At 41.3% G+C, this 23,404-nt stretch overlaps 1 protein-coding gene across 6 annotated transcripts in view; it reads left to right on the top strand.

The window, feature by feature from the left end:
* LOC109966397 (plasma membrane calcium-transporting ATPase 1-like) overlaps positions 1-23,404 on the top strand; it is a 101,584-nt gene that overhangs the window by 61,449 nt on the left and 16,731 nt on the right. For 4 of the 6 annotated variants that reach the window (XM_020611211.1, XM_020611208.1, XM_020611209.1 and 1 more), the window contains exons 5-16: positions 1,048-1,173; positions 1,865-1,990; positions 5,742-5,777; positions 10,585-10,767; positions 12,943-13,157; positions 13,304-13,546; positions 13,728-13,969; positions 15,408-15,645; positions 18,799-18,978; positions 19,451-19,538; positions 19,830-19,936; positions 23,065-23,256. In XM_020611211.1, the coding sequence (XP_020466867.1) occupies positions 1,048-1,173; positions 1,865-1,990; positions 5,742-5,777; positions 10,585-10,767; positions 12,943-13,157; positions 13,304-13,546; positions 13,728-13,969; positions 15,408-15,645; positions 18,799-18,978; positions 19,451-19,538; positions 19,830-19,936; positions 23,065-23,256 (1,976 nt within the window). The remainder of the gene's footprint in view (positions 1-1,047; positions 1,174-1,864; positions 1,991-5,741; positions 5,778-10,584; positions 10,768-12,942; positions 13,158-13,303; positions 13,547-13,727; positions 13,970-15,407; positions 15,646-18,798; positions 18,979-19,450; positions 19,539-19,829; positions 19,937-23,064; positions 23,257-23,404) is intronic. The other 2 variants (XM_020611213.1, XM_020611212.1) reach the window with 1 other exon arrangement.

Here is a 23,404-nt window from a genome sequence, read left to right on the forward strand (position 1 = left end):
ATTTCCTAGATTAATATAGTTTCATGTACACTACATGGTAAAACTATATAGACAAATTTCAGCCACGTGTTACTGAAACATGAAACCTTGAAACTATGGGCATTAACCTGCTGCTATAACCTTCTGAATTTTGTGCACATACAGTATTATGTTGAAACAGGAAGACCTATTGACACAACGTTGGAAGCTCGCTGTAGTTTGAAAGATCACTGCTTGCTGTTGTATTAAGATTTCCCTTTATTGAAACTAGGTGGGCTAGACCAAACCAGGATCAAAAATACTGAAACGTATGTGGACAGGGCTGTCCTTGTGGCCATATAGCACTCAGCTGATGGCAAATCTGCACATAAACAGAAAATAACGCATCACCATTTTATATTTAATTTAATACAAGCTTAAAAAATACCTCTATGAAAGGCGGGTGTTTATATAGCCCATTCATATACACAAAGGCAATTCAAATGTTTTACATACTGTATACATACAAGAGCAGATCAGAATCGGCTTTATTGTCCAGGTGTGTTGGACACACGAGGAATTTGGTTTGGGTATAGTGGCTCTCAATGTGCATGTACATGTCCTTTTGTAAAGCAACAAATAGACAAGTAAACAATATAAGGCTGAAAGAACAAAAAGGAAAGAAAAAGAATGTGCAAACAAGAAAAAGGAATGTGCATTAGGAAAATAAATACATACGTAAATGCATATACACAAAGTTTAGATACATTGTCTATATCCTTATATCCTCCTTATAAAGTGTAAAATATAAAAAAAGAAATTTACTAAAGTACAAACAAGTTTAATAACGGTACAGACACATTTTTTCAATAAATGGTGAGCTAAACAGGACGTATTGAGCAGTTTGGTTTTATGATGATGTTTTGGTTTTCAGCCTTCATCAGAGTTTGAGAGGACTCAAGCTGTTTACACTGAGTACACCCAATCGTGTCATGAAACAAATGAAACAAAGGTCCAGCATTAGAACCTCTTCAAATTCTGGGGTAGGTGGGAATAAGACCCTCTGAATTCTGGCCTCCGTGTCTGCAGGAGACTTGCTGCCTGCTGACGGGATCCTGATCCAAGGCAACGACCTGAAGATTGATGAGAGCTCTCTGACTGGAGAATCTGATCACGTCCGCAAGTCTCTGGAGAAAGACCCCATGCTGCTGTCTGGTGAGTGCCTGTTCACATGACATGGACCAACACTGATAATTCTGGTCTGAACTGATTCTGCTAATATTTATTACCCTTAAACAAAGACCTCTATGGATCCTGTTTGGTTTGAAGTTGAGAAGTTACCCTCTTATTTGTGCAGGCCATGTGATGTCCTTTAAGTAACTCTGTATAAAACCTGACCATATAATAAACCTGAGTTGTTGTTTTTTTTTTGATGCAGCTTGCAGGCCTAAAATCACTGTACAAGCTGGCAAAACAGAATTTACATTTAGAACATTTGATGTTCAGACTAAAATTAAGACTACAAACATAGATCTCATGATAGTAGCACAGAGTTTACAGGTTCAGCCTTAAATGTACTAAAGACCACCTTTATGAATGAAAGGATTATCCACATCACCAAGAGGTAACATTGTGTAGACTGAAAAACTGTGGCCCAAATATGGATCCTTGATGAAAACCACAAGATGAAAATGTCTGCAAACAATAACAGCACTGAAATACAACATAAAATTTTAATGTATGTCTTTTAAAGTATTTATTGGTACCACTGGTAAAAAGATTAGATGGGTAAAATAAATGATTTAATAATGGTTTAAAATGAAAAGAAATGATTGCAAAACACTGACAGTTGATGAAATTAAACCAGTTTCAGTCGTGACTTGTACCTTTTTGAATCTTTCCTCAGGAACCCATGTGATGGAGGGATCAGGCAGAATGGTGGTATCCGCCGTTGGCCTCAACTCTCAAACCGGCATCATCTTTACTCTGCTGGGCGCCAGTGAGAACGACGAGGAGAAGAAGGTCAAGAAAAGTAAGACATGAGACAAAGCCCTTGACACACATCTCAAACACAACTGGTATTGAAGTGTTGAAGGTCATATGAGGACAATAAACGTGTGAAGTGTTGAGAGGGAAGTTTGGTTAAAAAAGATGACGATCACCCTGTCAGTGTCTGAATATTTCCACTCTACTGTTTGAACAGTGCAGACTGGAAATATGTGCACCAGCTCTGCTGGTGTTGATTTGAAGTTTCTCCTGTCACACTAGCCGACTCTGTCAGCAGGTAGAGTTCATCCATTGTGGGCTCATAACAACAGAGCAGTTTGAAGGGTTTAACTGTAGCATTTTAACATGATTTAGCTTCTGTATGAGCACAAAAGCATGGTCACTGAATAAATGAGACCACAGATGAGTTACCTTGGTAGTGCTGATGTTATTTTACACTGTGATCTTATCTGTTGAGCAACTAAATAAAACTGATGTTAGATTAAACTGAGATATGTACAGCAGCTGCTAATGTTGGATAACTAGCTTATTACTTACAGTGTAGACTGAAAGAAATAGACCTGATCCTTTGTGCTTTTCTCATTATATTGAACTCTAACACTTGAGATAAACAGATCTTACATGATGCTTAAGGCTGGGCTCACACGAGAGGATTTTACAGTCTTAGCCCATTTTTAAAAATGTGAGAGACTGCAGGCATAATGACAGCTTTAACAGATTTCTTTCCACATTTTAATCTTAAGAGCACACTCTCTAGACAATTCGGTCAAGAGGCAGGACCACACACAAAGCTTTTACTGAACACCGATTCCGGGGGGGCCAGGGATTTCACAGAAACTCAAATGTGATTTCTGAACAAAACAAACATGGAGGTGGGCATTCGTCAACAAGCAGTAGCACTCGTGTGCTATGTTTTGCATAGAGAAACAAAAAAGGAGAAAACGTTGGGAATGAAGTCTTTGCTGAGATAACAAAACAACATGGCTTACACATTTTGCAGCATGAGCTGGAGGTCGAAGTAAAGAAACAAGGAGGCTACCGCAAGATAATTCTACAAGCGGTTGTGATGCTTCCCACCTAGCTGCCATTGGCTGTTGCGGATGTCTGGTCAGGATTCAATCGTTGTATCCCTAACTCTACAGGATTCCAAGTCATAATTATCAAACACGCTTGATACTTGAGAATCGCTTTCGAGGGCCCGCACGTTAGGGAATGCCCCGACGATTGTGGGGAAGAGCAAATTGGGCCCAAAAATGGGGCTAATTATCCTGTAGTGCGGAGCCAGCTTAATATAGTGTGGAATCATAGTATAGGATCTTTTTGGGGGTGGGGGGTTGGGGTGTTCACATTTTCAAGGGTCCGTTTTAAACATTATAAAAGTCAACTGGTGACAGTTTCAACCCATTCAGGAGAGTTAACATTAGTTAGCTAGATATGATCAGTTCTGGTAATGACTTCTGTAAATTGTAAATCTCTCTATTATTGTAAACTAAATCTGTGCTAGATAGGAAGCTTGACAACAGTGGTCATTGTTCCAATTTGTGCACATGAAGACGTTATTGTGAATGTTTCTCATTCCACACTTTGAAATGTGTTTCCACACAGACCTTAAAAAGGACAGCAAATCTGTTTAGTTGGTCACCTGATCAATCCCTGCATCATGGTCTCATTTATTCGTAGTAGTTTATGGCCACTACACTGAGGTATTGATGTGATAATGATGTAATGTTGGTTATTAATGCAAAACATACCTTCCCCCAATTACATAAAGTTGCATTTTGAAATGGAACCCTTCAAAAGTCCAGATGATCCTTGTATGATCCACAGGGCAGTTTGATGTAAACCAACAGGCTTCTGCAGTCGGTCTCTATTGCTTTTGATTTGCTTGTGATCATGCTAACCCCCTTTTACTCATGTCTTTTTCTTTAGTTTGTTTTTGTGTGATCATTTGTTTTACTGGCTAAAGTTTTAGTTTGTCAGGCATTCATTGTGAACTGGTTGAATGTACCAGCTCAGGGGATAGAGACGCTCAGGTTCACATTTCAGCATCTGATAAAAAAAAAAAAAAAAAAATCAAACAAACAAACCAGTAATGAATTCCTAATGAGGAGAACCACGAGGCAAGTTTTCAGATTCATCCAAAATTACACTGAAAATGAGCGGCAGAAGAGAGTCTGTAGCTTAGCATTTCATTAATGTGTCTATAGTTTGCTTGTGAGAGCCTTCATTGAAGCCTGTAGCATCCCCTAGACCATAATCGTAATGTTAATCTAACCTTAACCTAACACTCAAAAAGCGCTTTGAAGAAGTGAAGACTGGACAAAATGTCCTAACTTTATAAAAATGTTCTTTCATCACCCACCAAGTCTGAACCTTTAATTGGTCCTCACAAAGGTGGAAGTACAAGAACGCAGACACACACAAGTACTGTTGTGTGTCTCTTGTGCTGAGTAATGGCATACTTGCACCAGATTTTACTGTCACACATGGCTGCATCAACCCCATATCAACACATACTCACACACCCTCCACACACACGTTCATGCATTCATGCATTCATGTCGAGTCACACCCATCGATTATGTTACAGGCACAAGAGCCATCATTTAGTGCAAACACAGACACACACACACACACACACACACACACACGTAACAGTTCAGTCCCAGTCAACACCCACAAACCACTAGCTGAATAATAAAGAGCTTTGTTGTGTGTGTGATGACCTTGCTGGACCTTCTTTCACAATAAAAGCAGAGAGGTCCACAGTAGGGCAACAGGAAGCTAATGTCCCTGAGGAGATAAACACACTTGACCTTCCACACACTGTCACATATGAATACATGATCACAAGGCATCACAGACAGCTGAGAAAGATCAGTAACAGATATTTACATATATATACAGCCAAAAAAGTGAAAGAATGCCTAGTCTCTCCAACACTAACCCGACCTAGTCCACTCAGTACTTAGGCACAGCAACGGTTTGCACTAGATACTAATGTCAGAATGCTCACAGTGACAGTGCTAACATGCTAATGTTTAGCAGGAATAAGGTTTACCATGTTTTTTATCTTAGATTAGCATGTTAGCATGCTAGCGTTGGTTAATTCCTGCTAAACACAAAGTACAACAGAGGATATCGAAGTATATAACAGTGTGTATATTAAAAAGATGCCGTTATATGTGTAGGTATAGTTACAAGATGTAGAAATACAAAGGGCGAGGCTACAATACGAACATTGGAATTCAAGATTCTTTGTTTATTATCTAAAGACAGAGTAGACCAGTCCAATTAATAACATTGTATACACTGTTTATTATTTCAGTATTTAAGTTAGGATTTTGATTAACTTCTGTATCTGCGCTCAAACAGAAATCAGTATATCAGTAAGTACACCAAAACGTGTAATTCTTTAATGCATTATTCTTTAACATGTTATTGAAAAAGTTTGAATTGAACTCTACATTTTTGTTAAATTTACTGTTATAGAAATAAATTAATATGTTATGCTGTTTAGTAATTGGTTCTCCGCAGCAGGAAGGCATGTGTCTCTGTTCTCTGATTGGTCCATTCCTGCCCACAACACACAAACGACACACACACACACACACACACACACACACACACACACACACACACACATACACATACACACACACACACCTGTGGGTTTCTCTCAGTTTGAACTTTGTGTTCTCCCTCAGTTTGATTTGATCTTATTTTTCCTTTGAGCCATCTTATCAGCATTCCGCCCTCTCTCTCTGTCCGAACAGGTAAAAAACAAGGACCCCCCGAAAATCGCAACAAAGGTAACCCCTCCATTCATCCATTTGTCCCTCTCTGTCCCTCCATACTCCCTGTTACTCACCCCCTCCTCACCCTCCACCCAGCAGCAGGAGGGCAGTGTCCAACCCATCTCCCTCTCCTTCTCTCACTGCTGTAAAAAGGGGGACGTTCTCTCGCTTTGCTTTACCTGTCACAGGGTGCAACTCTCAACCTTCAGGTCTTTGACAGCCAATCACAGTGTCCGCAGTGTCGTTATGGTAACTGCCACAGGGCAACTATGGAGTTTCATTTTAGCTTAATAACGTGCATGACAGGACATTTTGAGCACAGAAAAATAGTTTTTGCAAGCACATAAATTATATTTTGTTGAGAACGTATCACTCAAAGAATTATTTAATTTTAGAGACTAAAAATATACAGCTGGGTGAGAAATGAAAGGAAAAACTATCACACAGTGAACAAACACAGACTTGTTCGTGCTGTGTCTCCAGAGCAGCTTCAGGTCTCCTCTGTTGGAGGGCGGAAAAATCATTCTTCCAAAACATCTTCCCTCATTATGTCCAACACACTTTGTCATCTTCATTAAGCCACTCAGTAACCTAGAACCGCAAACATTAGCCAGTCCACTGATGGAAAATTCACTCGCAACTATTTTGAAGCAACAATCACCAACATTTTCTGATTCCACCTTTTTTAATGTGAGGAACTGATGCTTTTCTTTGTCAGACATGAGAATAAACGGAATAATTTTGGACCTTTTGGTTGAACAAAACAAGACATTTTGAAATGTTAAGCTGGGCTTTGGGAAACTGCTTTATTGTCTGACATTTTATAGATGAAATATTTAATCAAGAAAGTAATGAAAATAGTTATAACTTGCAGCCTTAAGGTGGTTAATAGTAATTAGTGACTGAGATGGCTGCACTATATAAATATTATACTCAATTCAGGCAGAGGTGTTGAGAGCCAATGAGTAAAATTGTTGGAGGTCATCATTGTGCACTGAATAATAACAACACTACATTGACTAGTGTAAGTACGAAAATGTTTTTCTGCCGTAATTAAATTAGTAATTGATCATTTCTCTGCAAAATATAATTTATGTGCTTGCAAAGCTCCTTTTCTGTCCTAAAAATGTCCAGACATGAACGGAAGTCCACCAGTGATAGGTCACCCTAAGACACCTGTCTAACCTCTGAGGTGTTCTCGGAGTGTGACGCTGTGTCGACATCAAGGGCTCCTTCTGTGCCTTGAAATATTTAATGGATTTGATGAGGGTGTGTGTGTTGTCATCGCTCCAACCTTCACCCTTGACCAGCCAACTGTCCTCCATGTCCCGTGTGATTCAGCACATGTCCAACTTCCTCCACATGCTGTCTTAACGCACACAAACGCGCATTCATCACATTCATGCACACAACACAGAGCTCCCCTCCTCCCGACCTCCTGCAGTGTGAGCATCTGCTGCAGGCAGAATGCTTCATGATGTATACAGGAACACGCACATGCTGCTCTTGGATTCTCATCACACTTATGCACACAGAAATAATTCACAGGAAGAGCAACAGCTACTGACGACCTCCACTAAAAACACATGAACAACAAAATTTGCCGAAACACCTTCATCAAGCTTTAGAACCCAGAGAGAATTCTCTCCAACTCTGAGGCTCTGCATAGCTTTTTAGCCTCTTTTAGCTCCTAGTGTTGGTTTTAAAGCACATTAACTGGTTCAAACAAATGAAGAGAAATGAAGGAGCAGGGCTGCAGCTAAGGATTACTTTTTCTGGTCAAAAATTCAGCCATCAGATTTTTTTTAAAGCACCTGGTGGCATTTTAAACTAAATATATTCTGTTCACTCTCACTGAAGACAAAAGCAGCAGATCCTCACAAATATAAAGCTGGAATTAGGTAACATCCTCAGTGCCAATGTAGTAGGAAATTGAGCTTTCTGAGCTGCTACAAAACATCTGTGCAGGAAGTTTGATTGGTGGTAGCTTAACAACAGAAAAACAATGTAGTAGAAACACTGGAAATAATTAGTGGCTTAAAATGAACCTAGTGTTAAAATGATAATTTGTTTTCAGCAGAGTGGTGCATATGACAGAGCTGTGAAATTAGTGCTACGGAATGTGTACTTTATACTGAATTTATGAAGACAACAGGTAAACAATTAAGAAGTGGTTCTGTTCACAGCGAATTAAAACAGGAGCAGAGCAGAGCACAGGGAGGCCGCATACTGAAACAGATCCCATCAGTACGACAGCAGCCACGGTGCACTCATCGCTGTGCTGCTCTCATTTTATCCTTTTAACACTTTTCATTCAGTGATAAAGTCCAGTTGTTTCTGGTTTGCTTAAAGTTAACATCAGTGAAACTACACACATCTTGCAGACGTGTCACAGCAAATGCCTGCCAGGAAAAGGAGGATTTATCATTAGAATTTAAGCTGAGGCCTCACTGTATAGTATGTACGGAGGAATTAAAATGCTACATAATCAGTTTCCCAACACATGGTTGACTACAGTATATTCTGACGAATGGCGAGAGGAGCAAACTGATTTGAACAGCGCTGTGATTGTTTTTTGGCTCTTTGGAGGCTGCCGGTGTGTGTGGGAGTTGCACCCTTGCAGTATTAGTGGACTGTGGGCTGTCGTCTGTTTTGTTTGTGTACCTTCAGTTTGGTTTTTTTATGTTTCGCCTTTGACTCCTCATCTCTCCCACTGTTGCCTCCTTGCAGGGTGTTGCTCAGGACTTCATGTTGTCTTGTAATCACTGTTTGACTCTTTACCTCCTCTCTGTTATTTTTGTCTTGCCGAAGTCTCCTGCAGCCTCCTATTCCTCTTCCTCTCCCTCTCTCTGTTGTGGTTCTGCATTGCTGTTGTTTTTTTGTGTTTTTTGGGGTGATCCTTTGAGTTTGTCCTCTGTTTGTTGACTTGCTTTCCTTTTGATTGTCAGACACCCCCTCTCCTTCGCTCGCTGTGCGTTCTTCCATGGTTCAGTGAGTGCTGCGCCACTTTACAGTTCTGTGGTTGGTCAGTGAGTCTCAGTTCTGTTCATGTGAAGCTGTGTCAGTTAGTTCTATGTTGTGGCTTGTCTTCAGGCTGGACCATGTGCATAAAGCTCCCCAGCTCCTGGTTTGACACTGACTCGTCTCCACATTTCAGAATATCTAAATGTCAAGTTGAGGTCGCCCTGTCCTGAAATGACTTATTACTTGGCTAAATTCTGTGTGCAGAGCTGCTCAGTGTGAGCCTGATGAAGCTCAAAGGCACTGACATTGAAGAAGTGTAATGGGATTAAAGGCATTACTACACGTTAAAGATACACTCCCTGGTTTTGTGCTGTCATCTTTGAACTTCTGCAAAATATCAACAGTGAGCTAGGAAGAAATTTCTTTGGAATAGAATTGTCATCCTTACCGACTTTATCCAGCAGCCTTCATTATTTATTTCCTATGTAGATTTTTAAAAAGGGCAGAAGGAACAGGTTCTCCAACAGACATTTTGCACCACCACTTTTAAATTTTATTTGAATTTTATGAAAAACACCTGGTTACACTTTGGATCGCCTGGGCAGAGTGTGTCCACAGTGTCAGCTCAAGTTTCAGTGGACATCCAGGAATCTAAACCTGCATTATATCCATGACCTGTTGGTGTTATTGTTTCCAGCAGTGACACTGACCTGGTCAGCAGCAGTGACTCTACAGCAGGGTTTCATACAGGAAATTACAGTTACTGTAGCTGATGGATGATTCTGAAGAATTTGTGCCCCTCCATCAGAACATTTCCTGTATAACCAGACTAGAAACTGAAAGGATTTTAAACTGCAATCATCCCATCTTCAGTCAGTGTTGTCAGCCCAGTTGTTCACGAGGACAAACAGCACATCAAACCTCAGTGTTTCAGGTTAGTGTAGGTCTGTTGTGTTTCCATTCATCATCTGCTCACATTTCTTTGGTATGGACCTATGACAAAGAGCAGGGGTTGGAGGGAGTGCAGCTGAATTCAGTGTAAGATCTTCAGCGGAGATTAAAAAAAAGCTGCATGTACATTATGACAGTCCAAACAGGATTGCAGCTGATGAAGTGAAATGCAAACACACAGTTTGTTTATGCAAATGAAGAGCAGAGCTGCCGAGCAGGACGTGAAACCAGCTGCCACGTCAGGCTTCAGAACTCAGCCTCGTTCCAAACTCTATGCTCTGGTGTGAAACTGAGTGTGTGTGATTGACAGCCCCCTGTTAAATCCTCTCTGTTGTATCTGCTGTTCTCTGTTCTGTCTGCTGCTCTTCATTATGAACTGCTGCTCTCAGCTCGTCTGTGACTCGCTCTGAAAGCTACCTGGACCTTATTTTGAATGTTCTGTGATCATAAAACGATGAAATGCTCCTCTCTGCATTCAGAAAAAGGGTCACCATGTTAATGATAGAGTGTCAGAGGTGTTTTCTGATCTCTGAGAAAGCCTCTCTGCCTCTCTACCCTTCATCCCCAAACCACTCCTGAACCCTACTCCCTCCTTTTTGTTTTATTTTGTAATTTAATATTGTTTATCAATTTAATTCATTTACTTTTTGTCAACCTGTTCTGCTTTCTCTCATCTTCATTCCTAAAATACAACCCTCTGCCTTTTTCACAATCTGTTTCCTCCATCCCATCCATCCTCTCTTCTCCATCTTCACCTCTTCCTCATCATGACCCCTTTCCTGACCTTTCCTTAACCTCCTGCTCTACATCTCTATATCCTTTGCCCCGTCCTACCTTTGTCTACACTCATTTGCCCCTTAAACCTTCCTTCTCCTCCTCCACACCACCTTACCCCCCCTCCCTCCAGCCAAGACCCAGGATGGCATCGCCCTGGAGATCCAGCCACTGAAGAGCGAGGAGGCCGCCGAGTCAGAGGAGAAGGAGGAGAAAGAGGAGGCCAAACCAGTGAAGAAGGTCAATGTGACCAAGAAGGAGAAGTCAGTGCTGCAGGGCAAACTGACCAGACTTGCTGTGCAGATCGGGAAGGCTGGTGAGAGACATACACACACACACACACACACACACACATACAGTATAGTTCATGTCACATCTTTTAACAGCAGCATTTTATAAAACCCTCTTGCTTTACATTTGCCTTAGAGTCAGATGTTTCATATGTCCAGAGCATCTTTATCCCAGCTTGGAAACACAGGGAAACTGCTAGACCAGCTCCATCAAGAGAGAAAAAACACCTTCCAACAACTTAAAGTCAGGTCAAGTCAGTTTATTTATAGCGCACATTTTAAAAATGTATTTATCAAAATGATGTTCTTATTAAAATAAATTAGTAAATAAGCATAACAGACTAAATTAAAGCAATTAATAATAAGGGGCCCTCAAATCCAGCTGTGTCTTAAGACTGTATTTAAGGTCAGCTTATCTATACGAGACCAAAGGCGCCTTACATGCTAACCTCAGCTTGTGAACATGCACACAATGGCAGTGTTTACATGCTGATCTTTATCACTGAACACAAAGATGAGCTTAAGCTGACCGGAAAGTCATTAGTTTTGCAGTGGTCATAAACTAAAGCATTGGAATTGAATTTTTGACCTGACGACGGTGCCATGGTGTCAACAGATCACATCTGTTAAAACCGATCCTGATGGGATCTTGGATCTCTGAACTAAATTTTAACAAAAATAATTTAGTATATGTTGAGACCTTTCAGTCTGAATGGGCTGGCATTGATAAGGCTGGGGGCAGGTGGGGCTTTGTGGACCACGAGCAGGTATTGTTGGGCTCCGCATGTCTGTGCAGGAAAACCAGAGTCCAGCAATGATATGTGAGCCACTAGAAGCACATTTATGACCCTTTGAGAGAGTCAGAAGCTCATCTGACCTGCTTGCTATTGAGTGATTGTCTTTGTACACAGTATTTATCCCTGAAGATTGATTTGCCTTCTCTGTGCTCCTTGGCAGTGGATAAAGTTGTGCCAGAAATCTTTACGACACACAAGTGATGCAAACAGCTTCTGCTTAGTTCATCCTCTCTGTGGCGTGTTGAGCCAGTCTTTGTGCTAAGCTAGGTTGACACGTCCTGAATCGCTCTTTATTGGACACACAGAGATTAAACTGACAGCCTTCTGACTGTGGGGAAGACAGAGAACAAGAGGATTTCCAGAAATATGTGGCCATTGTTTTAAAAGCTCACAAAGAGCTCAGGCAGTCAGGGCTGAGGATCTGAATGCACTCACTTTTAATGGATGGATATTTTATTGAGAACATGATTCATCCCAGAATTTAGTGTTTTCTGTGTCATTTCAATCGACCTCAATACGCTGAGGGGCTTTCTGGGCAGAGCGGAGGAGGGCGTGGGCACCAGCCATGGACCAGCTTCAGAAATAAACTACCCCTCATTACTGCACAGAAATAGAATTTGGGCCAAATCACTCGATGTGACTGACAGGATGGAGCAGAAGAATACAGCTGTTTCACTGGCCCTAGTTTTTTCATGTCACGTGCAGACGCTTCCTGTTAGGCCGGTGTTTTTTTACCTTTGTTTTGCATTCAATCCTCACCACCTTGCTAAAATAGTGGCCACAGAGACACCTGTCCACAACTTTTTAAATAAACACAAAAAAACAAAACGAAATCACGTTTTCACTATGTTTATAATCTCGCATGTAATTATGTGTTGCATGCAAGGTAATATGTCACATTGGACGTTGCACCTGTGGTACTGGGATGCAGGTATCTCTGTAAAAACAACACAGGGCAGCGTTGTTCTTCCTTTTTTTGGGTCAATTTAAATAGGCAATAGAGCATGGATGACACTGCATATTTCTGTCTGAACCCGACCCAGACACGACAAGCTTACAGTATATAATGTCTGAACCCGACTCGAGCCTGAACTAGCTGAGTTTGTATGGTGTTTTCCCCCTTATCATTAAACGAAGCAGAGATTTGAGTGCTGCAGTCATCTAGCCTAAAGTTTGATCTAGGTATCTGAACTTGACCTGGACCTGAACATAATTTCAGAATTTCCGTGAGAAACCCTGACTGGCCCTATCGGGCTTGGATCGGATATCTGCACTCTAAGGCAAAGCTGCAAGAAAGAGGGGCCAATTTAACACCAGTGTAGTGGGATCCCTGTCTAAAAGCTATTGACTTGACTTGAAGAGAAAGTGTGCTTTAATTCTGCACAATCTGCTCATTTCAATCAGGTCTGATCATGTCGGCCGTGACCGTCATCATCCTCATCCTTTATTTTGTGATCGACACCTTCGGGATCCAGGGTCGGCCCTGGTTGGCCGAGTGCACCCCCATCTACATCCAGTACTTTGTCAAGTTCTTTATCATCGGTGTGACTGTGCTGGTGGTGGCTGTTCCTGAGGGGCTGCCACTCGCCGTCACCATCTCTCTGGCCTACTCTGTTAAGGTAATGGGATGGGACACAAAAGGGATTATGGGAAATGTAACATTCATGGATATGTGATTCCTCATACAATTATCATTTGACATTTGATAACTAAAACAGTGTCTAAATGCAAACCTTAGTGTCTAAATTCATCTTCTGTCTTTTAGAAAATGATGAAGGACAATAACCTGGTGCGTCACCTGGATGCCTGCGAGACCATGGGCAACGCCACGGCCATCTGCTCAGACAAGACTGGCACGCTGACCATGAACCGGATGACAGTGGTACAAGCATACATCGGTGACACACACTACAAGACTGTACCTGAACCGGACATCATCAAACCTGAGACTCTGGAAATGATGGTCAACAGCATCTCCATCAACTCTGCGTACACCACCAAGATCCTGGTGAGGCCCCCCACCACAACAGCTATATCTAACCATAATATTAAAAAACAGTAACGTAAACCTAACCTTAATGTTAGAACCCAATTGTAAACAGCTCTTTGAAGAAGTGAGCACTGGACAAAATGCTGATTTTTTAAAACTCTGATGTCACATTACAATCAAATCTTTTGTCCCTTCTCAGCCTCCAGAGAAAGAAGGTGGTCTGCCCCGCCATGTGGGCAACAAGACCGAGTGCGCTCTGCTGGGCCTAGTGCTGGAACTGAAGAGAGACTACCAGCCAATCAGAGACGAGATCCCCGAAGAGAAACTCTATAAGGTTTACACCTTCAACTCCTCCCGCAAGTCCATGAGCACGGTCCTGAAGAACGCTGATGGAGGCTTCTGCATGTATAGCAAAGGAGCGTCAGAGATCATCCTGAGGAAGTAAGAAAAGAGATCAAGTTTGATTTTTGATTTGATTTGATTTATTCTTTCAAACATGCAGAACAAATGACATCAACACACACATAATTACACAAATCCAACCAATGCTAATTTAGAATCAGTTTGCTTATACCTAGTACATGTTTGAATGGAGTAGGAAGAAGTCAGACTTATCCAGTCCTACCCCATGACATCATCTTATACAAAAAATTTAATGCATCATTGGCTGCAAGCAGTATCTCTACATAGGTAATTCTCTTCTTCACCAGACAAGTAATACACAGAAAATTTAAAACAGAGTGTTTCATTCATGCATTCTTGATTAAATCTCTTATTCTTGCATATATATCTTGAATGACACATACATTTATATTTGTATTTAAACTCATCAGTTCTAGTACTGTTTTTCATGTCCACACTTAAACCATTCCATAATTTGACCCCACTTATAGAAATACAAAATCTTTTTTTGGTTGTACGTATAGCATGAACTTTTAGCTTTAACTGACCCCTTAAATTATATCCCCCTTCCCTTTCATCAAATAACTTTTGAATTCCACCAGGCAATAAGTCGTTCCTGGCTTTATACATAAACACAGCAGTCTTATATCCCACTAAATCAAAGAATTTTAACAATTTAGACTGTATGAAAACTACCTTTGTGTGATCCCTATACCCCAACTTGTGCACAATTCTAATCGCTCTTTTTTGTAATATGTACAATGGTTGAAGTGAACTTTTGTAAGTGTTTCCCCAGTTTTCAACGCCATACTCCAGATGTTAGCACCCCCAATTTTCAATTGAAGTTCATTATGTGGTCTACGGTTCCCAAATACCATATATTTAGTTTTCTCCAAATTCAAAGATAGAAAATTACTGTCACACCATTTCTTTATCTTCACAAATTCCTCTAAAACCCTTCCCGAGAGTTGCTGTAGGTTTTCATCAGATGCCCAAATGGTAGTATCATCAGCAAACAAAACCACTTTGACAATTTCAGAAACCTTACATATATCGTTAATGTATAATATAAATAATTTAGGTCCCAAAACAGAGCCCTGAGGCACTCCACATACAATATCCAGCTCACTCGATTGGTATTCACCCAACTTCACAAATTGACGCCTCTGTGTCAAATAACTTCTGATCCATTTCCAAACCATTCCTCTGATCCCATATTTCTTTAACTTATCCATTAATAGTTCATGATTAATTGTATCAAATGCTTTTTTTTAGGTCAATAAATATCCCCATCGTATATTTTTTCTCATCCATAGCACTTGTAATGTCCTCCATCAGGTCAGTAATGGCCAAGGATGTCGACTGGTTCGACCTAAAACTGTAAATGATAGATGATTAGTTGAAGTAGCAGATATATTGTAATATTGTTTATTAATGTCTTCCTTTCAACCTCCCTCCACCACCTGTTTTCTCTTAGATGCTCTCGTATTCTGGACGCTCAGGGCCAGCCTCGCGTCTTCAAGCCAAAGGACCGTGAAGAGATGGTGCGTAAGGTCATTGAGCCGATGGCGTGCGACGGGTTGAGGACCATCTGTGTGGCTTACAAGGACTTTCCTGCCGAGGCCGGAGAGCCGGACTGGGACAGTGAGAACGATATCCTGAACGAACTCACCTGCATCGCAGTAGTTGGCATCGAGGACCCCGTCAGACCTGAGGTACACAGCAGGGTTGCACCTGATGCTCGGTTATGTTCATGCTTGGAATGTGAGGGTATTAATGATTGTTTGAGTGTTAATATACATCATATGCCATCATATTCATCATTTAGTAGTCAGACCTTTGCTTAATTTGAGCAAAATTGTGTGATCAGATATAGGAACCTTTTACTGATACAACCAGCATCAAAAGACACTCTCTCTCAGTACCACCTTAAGCATCACGGTGCCCCTGAAAGTGTTAAATGTATACATACAACTTACAGGACTTCAAATGAAGGATAAGGATAAATGAGAGCATGGAAAGAAATAGCACATTAACTGATTATCAGACTTTTGTCATTATTCAGAAACACTTTACTATTCGTCATCTGTCATTTCCTTTATTTAACCTGCATATGGATAATACTATTGTATATAAAATACATTTTAATACATAATTTCCATTCAGTCACATTAGACATGAAAAAGCCATGTTTGTCAACACAAACTTTATTTTGATGTGAGATATATTAGTATAGTTTACACTTTGCCTGAAACGTTTCTGAGAGATGCTACTGAACTGTCAACACCTGCACTGACGCTGATGCAGCTGTGTCGCCAACGTCACTCCAGGTGACTGTACAGAGAAAGGAGACAGGCTGTAGAAGGAACTAAGATGTGAAAAAAGACACAAATGAGAGAAACCAGGGATGAGACTGAGAACGAGTTTCTGCTTGCTCTGAACGTCCGCAGTGGAAGGTGAAGTGAAAAGCCTGTCCTCAGAGCCTCCTCCAGGCTGCATCCCACTGCTTCCCCCGCCTCCCTCCAACAGCTCTGTGTTTTCTGTGAATTCTATAAATGTGCACACATTCAGACAGTCTCACCTTGAGCACAGTCATGGTGTTCACATGTAAAGTGACCTAGGTGGCTGTGTTATTTTGAACTGCAGTAGGAACCTGCAGCTCATTGTGGCTGTTTTACCTGCTGTATTACATCAACTTCAGTCTGGTGACAGCGTTTGTAGTCAAAAATCAAAAACATGAATCTGAAAGGACTGTAGCTCAACTAATCTGACAAGCTGCTCATAATAAGATAACAGTGTTTGTGTTGTATAGAAAAATAAAAAAAATAATTGAATAAAAACATTCAGTAGTTTATGACAGTGTTGAGATAAATGAAACACGAGGACTGAAGTGAGTCCTATTCAGGTGTGTTGGATCCGGGTGCTCTGAAGTGTTAAATGATGCCTGTAATGAAGCTCAAGAGAGCATCAGTGCCGCTGCCTGCTGCTTTAATGTCAGAGCACAAAGATCACAGACAGGATGGAAATAACTGGGGAGCAGCAGGAGACAGTCAGCAGCTCAACATTTATCTCTGCACGACCTGTGATGGCCACAAGACTGTTCACAAAAATATTTTGTCTTTTACATGCAAAACGATTCTCCATTTTCTGAAACATAGAACATGCATGTTACTGTGACCTGGCAGCATGTAGTCTGCACTGGAGCTGTACAAATTTTATAACTTTTAAGGCACTAGTTCCACCATCAATGAGCTGAATAAACACTTTCAGTGAATGGTTACTCCCTGACTTAAAGGGCAAAACATGGGGACATCATCATGTCACTGTGACTATTCAGTAATGCAAGTCAGCAAATCATGACTGCTAAACTGTTTGGTCCTCTGTTCCAGTTTTCTGCATGGCACAGAGTTCACAGTAATAACGGTGAGATTTACAATCAAGGTTCATAGTCATTTTTAAACAATGGGCCTTTGTTTTCACAAGGCAATTACAGAAGCTAAGAAAAGCATCGTTTCACCTTTAGGCAGTGATCATCTGTTTTGCTAAAATGAAAACCATCACTAGAGGATTTTATTAGCTGTAGCTAATTGGCAATAAAACATTAGGTCTGTAATAGTGGAAACATTTTTATGAGAACCATGCAAACAGTTCTTTATATGCACTTTGTAGCTTTGTGAGTGATACTATGCCAAAACTACTTTATTCCAGTTTCCTCAGCAGTTAATGATTAATGTGAAAGACAATGAAGAAACAGTTTTGATGTTGTATTTCAGTGTAGCGCTGTAGTATAGTGTAAAATAAAATGTTACTTTGTGCTGATTTTCTGATAAACATAATGATATGTAAGCTACTTACCTGGACATGCTAACAGCAGCGTTTTACATTAGGGCAGCCAAACTCTCTAGGTGAATCCCAATTCCCCTAATTGCATCCATCTTTTCCTCCTTTGCATCTTTTCCTTGCGTTTTAGTCCTGCCCACGTAAGATGTGAGATAAGGATGCAAACTATGAGGGGAGAGGAATGAGGAAGCACATTTTAGCTGACATGAGACGTCCTTTCCTCTGATCCTTCAGGTGAAACCATCAGTCACAAACGGATTTTAGATAAAGGGGTGTGTCAGTCCGTAGCAGACTTCGGTGAAGGATGTACTTGTATGTCCTCGGTTATAGCTCCTCCAGGAAGCCTCCTCGCTCCTCAGAGCAGGAATAAGAGCTTTGCAGCACCTTGTTATGGTTGCAGAGCTGTGACTGGACAATCACTGACATTCATCAAAGGGTGCTGCAAACCCCTCTGACTGAGCTCAAGTCTGTTCCCAGATTCCTTAACTGTTTTATTTTCTGGAAAGTTTTTATCATAATAACAATCCCTCCACTCAGGTTAAGGCTGCACTCTGCATGAATTAGAGAGATAATATGCGTATGCAGAACCCCTGTTGGTCTCTTATCAGATCGAGCCAGTTGACCCTCTTGATGAGCAGAGGAAGTTGCCGTCAGCTTTCTGATTGTCACCTGGCCAATGTGTCAGCACGGACTCCTCGCAGACATTTGTCTTTGCTTCTGTTTACTCTCTCGATCATCTTTGACAGACTGAGATGAATGAGGTCTCAGTAAGGATGCGATAAAGAACGACAAAATTGATTTCTCAGCAGCTGGTGCTGCAGGAGCTGTCTCGACAGTCAACATCTTCTGTGTCCGACATGTTGGTGTCCATATATCTGCCTCTGGATTTGTTTTATTCAGCATCCCAACCAGAAACTCAGTGGATAGAGAAGAGAAGCTGCCCTTCTGGACTTGAATACATCTGTCTTTGTCTTTCAGGCTCTGAATTGTGAAAACTTAGACATTTCTTTTTTCTGACTCTATTCCAGGTACCTGAGGCTATTTCTAAATGCCAGCGTGCAGGCATCACTGTGCGGATGGTTACTGGAGACAACATCAACACCGCCCGTGCCATCGCAACAAAGTGTGGCATCCTGCTGCCCGGGGAGGACTTCCTGTGCCTGGAGGGAAAAGAATTCAACCAGCAGATCAGAAATGACAAGGGAGAGGTGAGACTAGGAGCAATGCAGATGCACAGCAGCCCAGCCTTGATGTAATATTGGCTTATAAAGGGGAGCACTTCACCGACTCACTGCAATATTTTTGAACATTTCAAATATTTTTGGTTTGTATCGTTAAGCTCTTCCATGGCTGGCTGTTTGAACGCCTGCTCACTGTTTGAAAAACGCTTCTTATAACCTTTCCTAGGTAGTGGGTGGTGCAGACCGTAATGTACAGACCGTACTTTGACAACTCGGGGTAGAGAAGCTGGAATAACAACAGAAGGCCTGTAGGCAGCAGAGTGTCATGGAAGTGGGAGTGTAGCTGAGAGGCACCACATCCTGTCCCATTGTCACTGGGTTTATCAGACTGTGTCAAAAATCTTAGTTAATGCATCTTTATATGTAAATACAGCCTACGTATAGGCTGTATTTGGTACAAAATGTGTTTTTCTATTTTTCATGTTTTACATTTTTTTAGGTGGAGCAAGAGCGTCTGGACAAAGTTTGGCCCAAGCTGCGTGTTCTGGCTCGCTCCTCACCGACAGACAAACACACTCTGGTCAAAGGTGGGTTCATTCTAACAGAGATTCACTGTTAAACTGTGTAGTGAGTATTATAAAATGTTTTACTGCTGCTTACATGCTTATTTGCTGCTGTGCATGAGGTGAGATAAGTGCCATGTTAAGCCATATCTCATATTGGTTGATATTTGAACTACAGTAAATGGCCCTTACATGTTTGGGCTCTTAAAGCTTTGACAGAAGCCGAGAATGTATTTATTTTTCATTTGATTTCTAAAATAATAATACACGATTTGAAATGGAGAATTGTTGTTTTATTTCCCCTCTGTTGATCAGGCATCATCGACAGCACGGTGGGAGAAACCCGACAGGTGGTGGCAGTGACGGGAGATGGCACCAACGACGGCCCCGCCCTCAAGAAAGCTGATGTTGGCTTTGCCATGGTAACCACGTCTTTGTGTCTTCATTTTTTTCTGTCATCTTTACCCCCACAGCTCCTCGTTGCTTCACTCATTTACTGAGCTAATTACTTTTTTGATGCAGATGTGAAATAGGTGTTTCTTTAAATGTCCACCACCATAACTCTTGAGTTTAATGCCATGGATTCTTTAAGATTGCCGTGAAATGGAATAGTAAATAAGAAGACGTTGAGCATGGATGCCTCTGCTTATACATACCCCACTCCGCTGCTGTGTTGCTGCTTTTCTTCTCCAAAGATCATCACACAGGGAGAAATATATTTTTTGGCTCTAAACATAAACAATAAATTATGTATCAGTCGTATCCTACCACACCAGTGACTGCACGTTTCATCCCATACAGTACCATTTACATGTACTTTACACCACAACCAGATATTTTACAAGCCAAGCTGATTTGTTTGATTTTTTTCGGTGTATTGTTTTTTCTCATCAAAAGTAAATAATAGACTGACTAAACTTATTTGAGTTGTAGAATCCATCACCCCAAACATTATGTCTGCATTATTTCTAGTTAAATCTGGTATGGTCCTTTAATTCATACTGCTATATTTATACTTTTATTAACAACACATTAGAGCTGAAATTAATAGTAGTAATTAGTGAAGTATTCTCACTTTACATCTTTAGCAGCTGAATAACTGAAAAAATAAACTGTACTACCTCCAAGTATTTGATTTGTTTTATTTAGCGTCCTGTAGCAACAAAACAGTGCTGAAGTGTGTAGTCCATAGCTAACTGAAGAACTCAGTGGAAACATTTCACTCCCTGTTTATGTTGCTCAAAGCATGCTGGGAACTGTAGTGCCAAAAACTCAAAACAGACATACACAAAAAATTGTACACATTGCAAACGATGCCTGCTTATTATGTTTAAGTGGTTGCATGTAGTTGTGAACAGCAGTCAATGATTCATATCCACAATGCTGCTGCAGCAGAGGTAGAGAGAGGTAGAGGTAGAGATGAATACCTGAAAGATTGTCAGCACTGAACGAATCAGCTGCAGACGACGTTTTGTTAATTGGATTCACAGTGAGGTATTTCTCCAAGCGGACATCAGTGCACAGAGGGCTACACTGATAACTCACGCTGATCAGTTAAATAGACTGTACAGGGCCTGTGGACGAGCGCTGTGACTCTTCTATGTGGAGCTGTGACCTTTATTTACTAAGTAAAAGTCGTCTGAGCACCAGTGTTTCCTGCAGGCTGCTGAGCGGCTGCTGCGCTGTCAAACTGGTCCCCGACAGTAGTTACTGTTCCTCAGCACATTACAGTGGCAGTCTGGGGATTTAAACCAAGTGACCTTCTAGTCCTAATGTGTCCCATTTGGAATATCTTCAGCTTGCACAACGTCCCTGTTCATTTATCACCTGCTCAGCTGGAAAACACAAAGATCCACTTCTGTCTGTTGTGGGAAAGCCCGACACAGCGATTCACAGCACAGCTTCTTTATGGTTACTGCTAACATTAGACCCTCCTGTTTTCTTTAAACCTCTGCATCAGTTGATTAGGTTAAACTAGAAAGCTGTGTACACTGTAGCTGCATTACATTAAGATAAATCACCCGTGGGCCACTGGTCAGGTTGTTCTCTCCAAAGACACCAGGGTAGAAAAACACAGCAGTAGTGTTTTTCTACCTGTAACTTTCAGCTGTGTCCACTCTGAAGCTTCCTTGTACCTGTCACACTGCTCTGCAGGTACAGTGGAGTAATGGTGCTGAGGCTGCAGCCCTCTCCTGTATACGAGACAGAATGCTGTCACATTAAACTGCATAAAAAAAGCACTGCTGTATCTGTCTGCCTCTCATGAAACTGTCTTTGCTCTGGCTCCACAGTTTCACTCTTATTTATTGCAGTAAAGTAGTAAATACATTCGGGCACTGTTGGTGAAAGCTAAAAGTGTTTTTAGCTGTGCAGTGAAGCAGTGTCCTCTTTGGACCTTTCTTCTGTTTGTATATGCGCATGATTTAAAATCAGTTCCACCAAAGGAGCATGGTCCTTCTCAGACTGATGAAAAGTTGTAACCTGTGTAGTAGAAACATATTTTCTTCTGTCCTTCCTTATTGATCACCTCACTGCTGAAGCACAGTGGGTCTTGCAAAGTGTTAGATGTGAAGTGCAACTAAGTCACTTTTTATTATCACAAATTTGTTTCAAGGGTCTTTACAGTCTGCACAGCGTATGACACCATCTGGCCTTAAACCCTCATATCAGATGAGGAAAATCTCCCCCAAAAATAAGAGTAAACAGATGTGAAATACTGTAGATGTCATTTGTACAGAATAAATCAGCATAGTAGATTTGCAGTATGGACAATTAGAATGACAAGAATTGTTTATTGTAACATAAATGAAGAACATGATCCTGGAGGATGAGCCAATGTCCAGGTGCCTCCAACAGGCCAGAGCCACACGGCCGTCCCTCCAGACATGGACCTGGTATTGGGACAGGCTAGACATCCACACGAGAAGCAAAACCCAGTCACATCATTCACACATACTGTATAGGGCAGGGAAACAAATACACACTAGAGAGAAAGAGAGAGGGGACAAAGGGAATGAACAAAATTAGTCTAATGTCAAAGGCTGTGGAATAATCCAAATGGGAAAACAATCATTTTCAGGTCGTGTGTTACAATAAATTTGGTTGTGGGCCTGATCTGTTCCCATAATGGCGCTTTAGTGTGACAGCTCTGTGTTAAACCCATGTAGAGAGAGACCAGTGATTGTGGTCACCAAGGGACAGATACTGTAACTGCAGTGCAACACCAGCCTCTGTGAATACCTCAGGAAAAGAACAGTCTCGGGGAAAGACAATTAGCAGGAACATTAGAAATGATGATGGTGGTGTAGAGTGAGGTGCTGCAGCACCGGTGAGGTTCATGAAACAGTAACAGGACTGAGCTCAGTAACAGCTTCCTGGTGTTTATGTCTGATTTATTCCACATTGTATGTGTAGAAAAGGGAAAATGCATCTTTGAATGGTTTTAGATTTAGACACAGTGTTTGAACTTTGAGCTTTGAGCTCAGCCCCAGCTGCTGATGCATTTAAATAATTAACCAGGGTCTAATCATCCCCCTCTGCTTCCTGTCAGGGAATCGCTGGCACAGATGTGGCAAAGGAGGCATCTGACATCATCCTGACTGATGACAACTTCACCAGCATTGTCAAAGCCGTCATGTGGGGGAGGAACGTGTACGACAGCATCTCCAAGTTCCTACAGTTCCAGCTGACCGTCAATGTGGTGGCCGTGATCGTGGCGTTCACCGGCGCCTGCATCACACAGGTAGGTCGCACACCGGATCTGAAGTCATTGTGCTCATCACAGCTGCATGACGATGGTTTTGTTTTAAATCTGGTAACAATAATGGACATAGTGTTTCTCTCATGAATCCACTGTTAGTCTCTGTTAAAATGGTAGCTGTGGCATTTTT

The sequence above is a fragment of the Monopterus albus genome, unplaced genomic scaffold, assembly GCF_001952655.1.
Source record: "Monopterus albus unplaced genomic scaffold, M_albus_1.0 scaffold110.1, whole genome shotgun sequence".
In the NCBI taxonomy this organism is placed as follows: domain Eukaryota; kingdom Metazoa; phylum Chordata; class Actinopteri; order Synbranchiformes; family Synbranchidae; genus Monopterus; species Monopterus albus.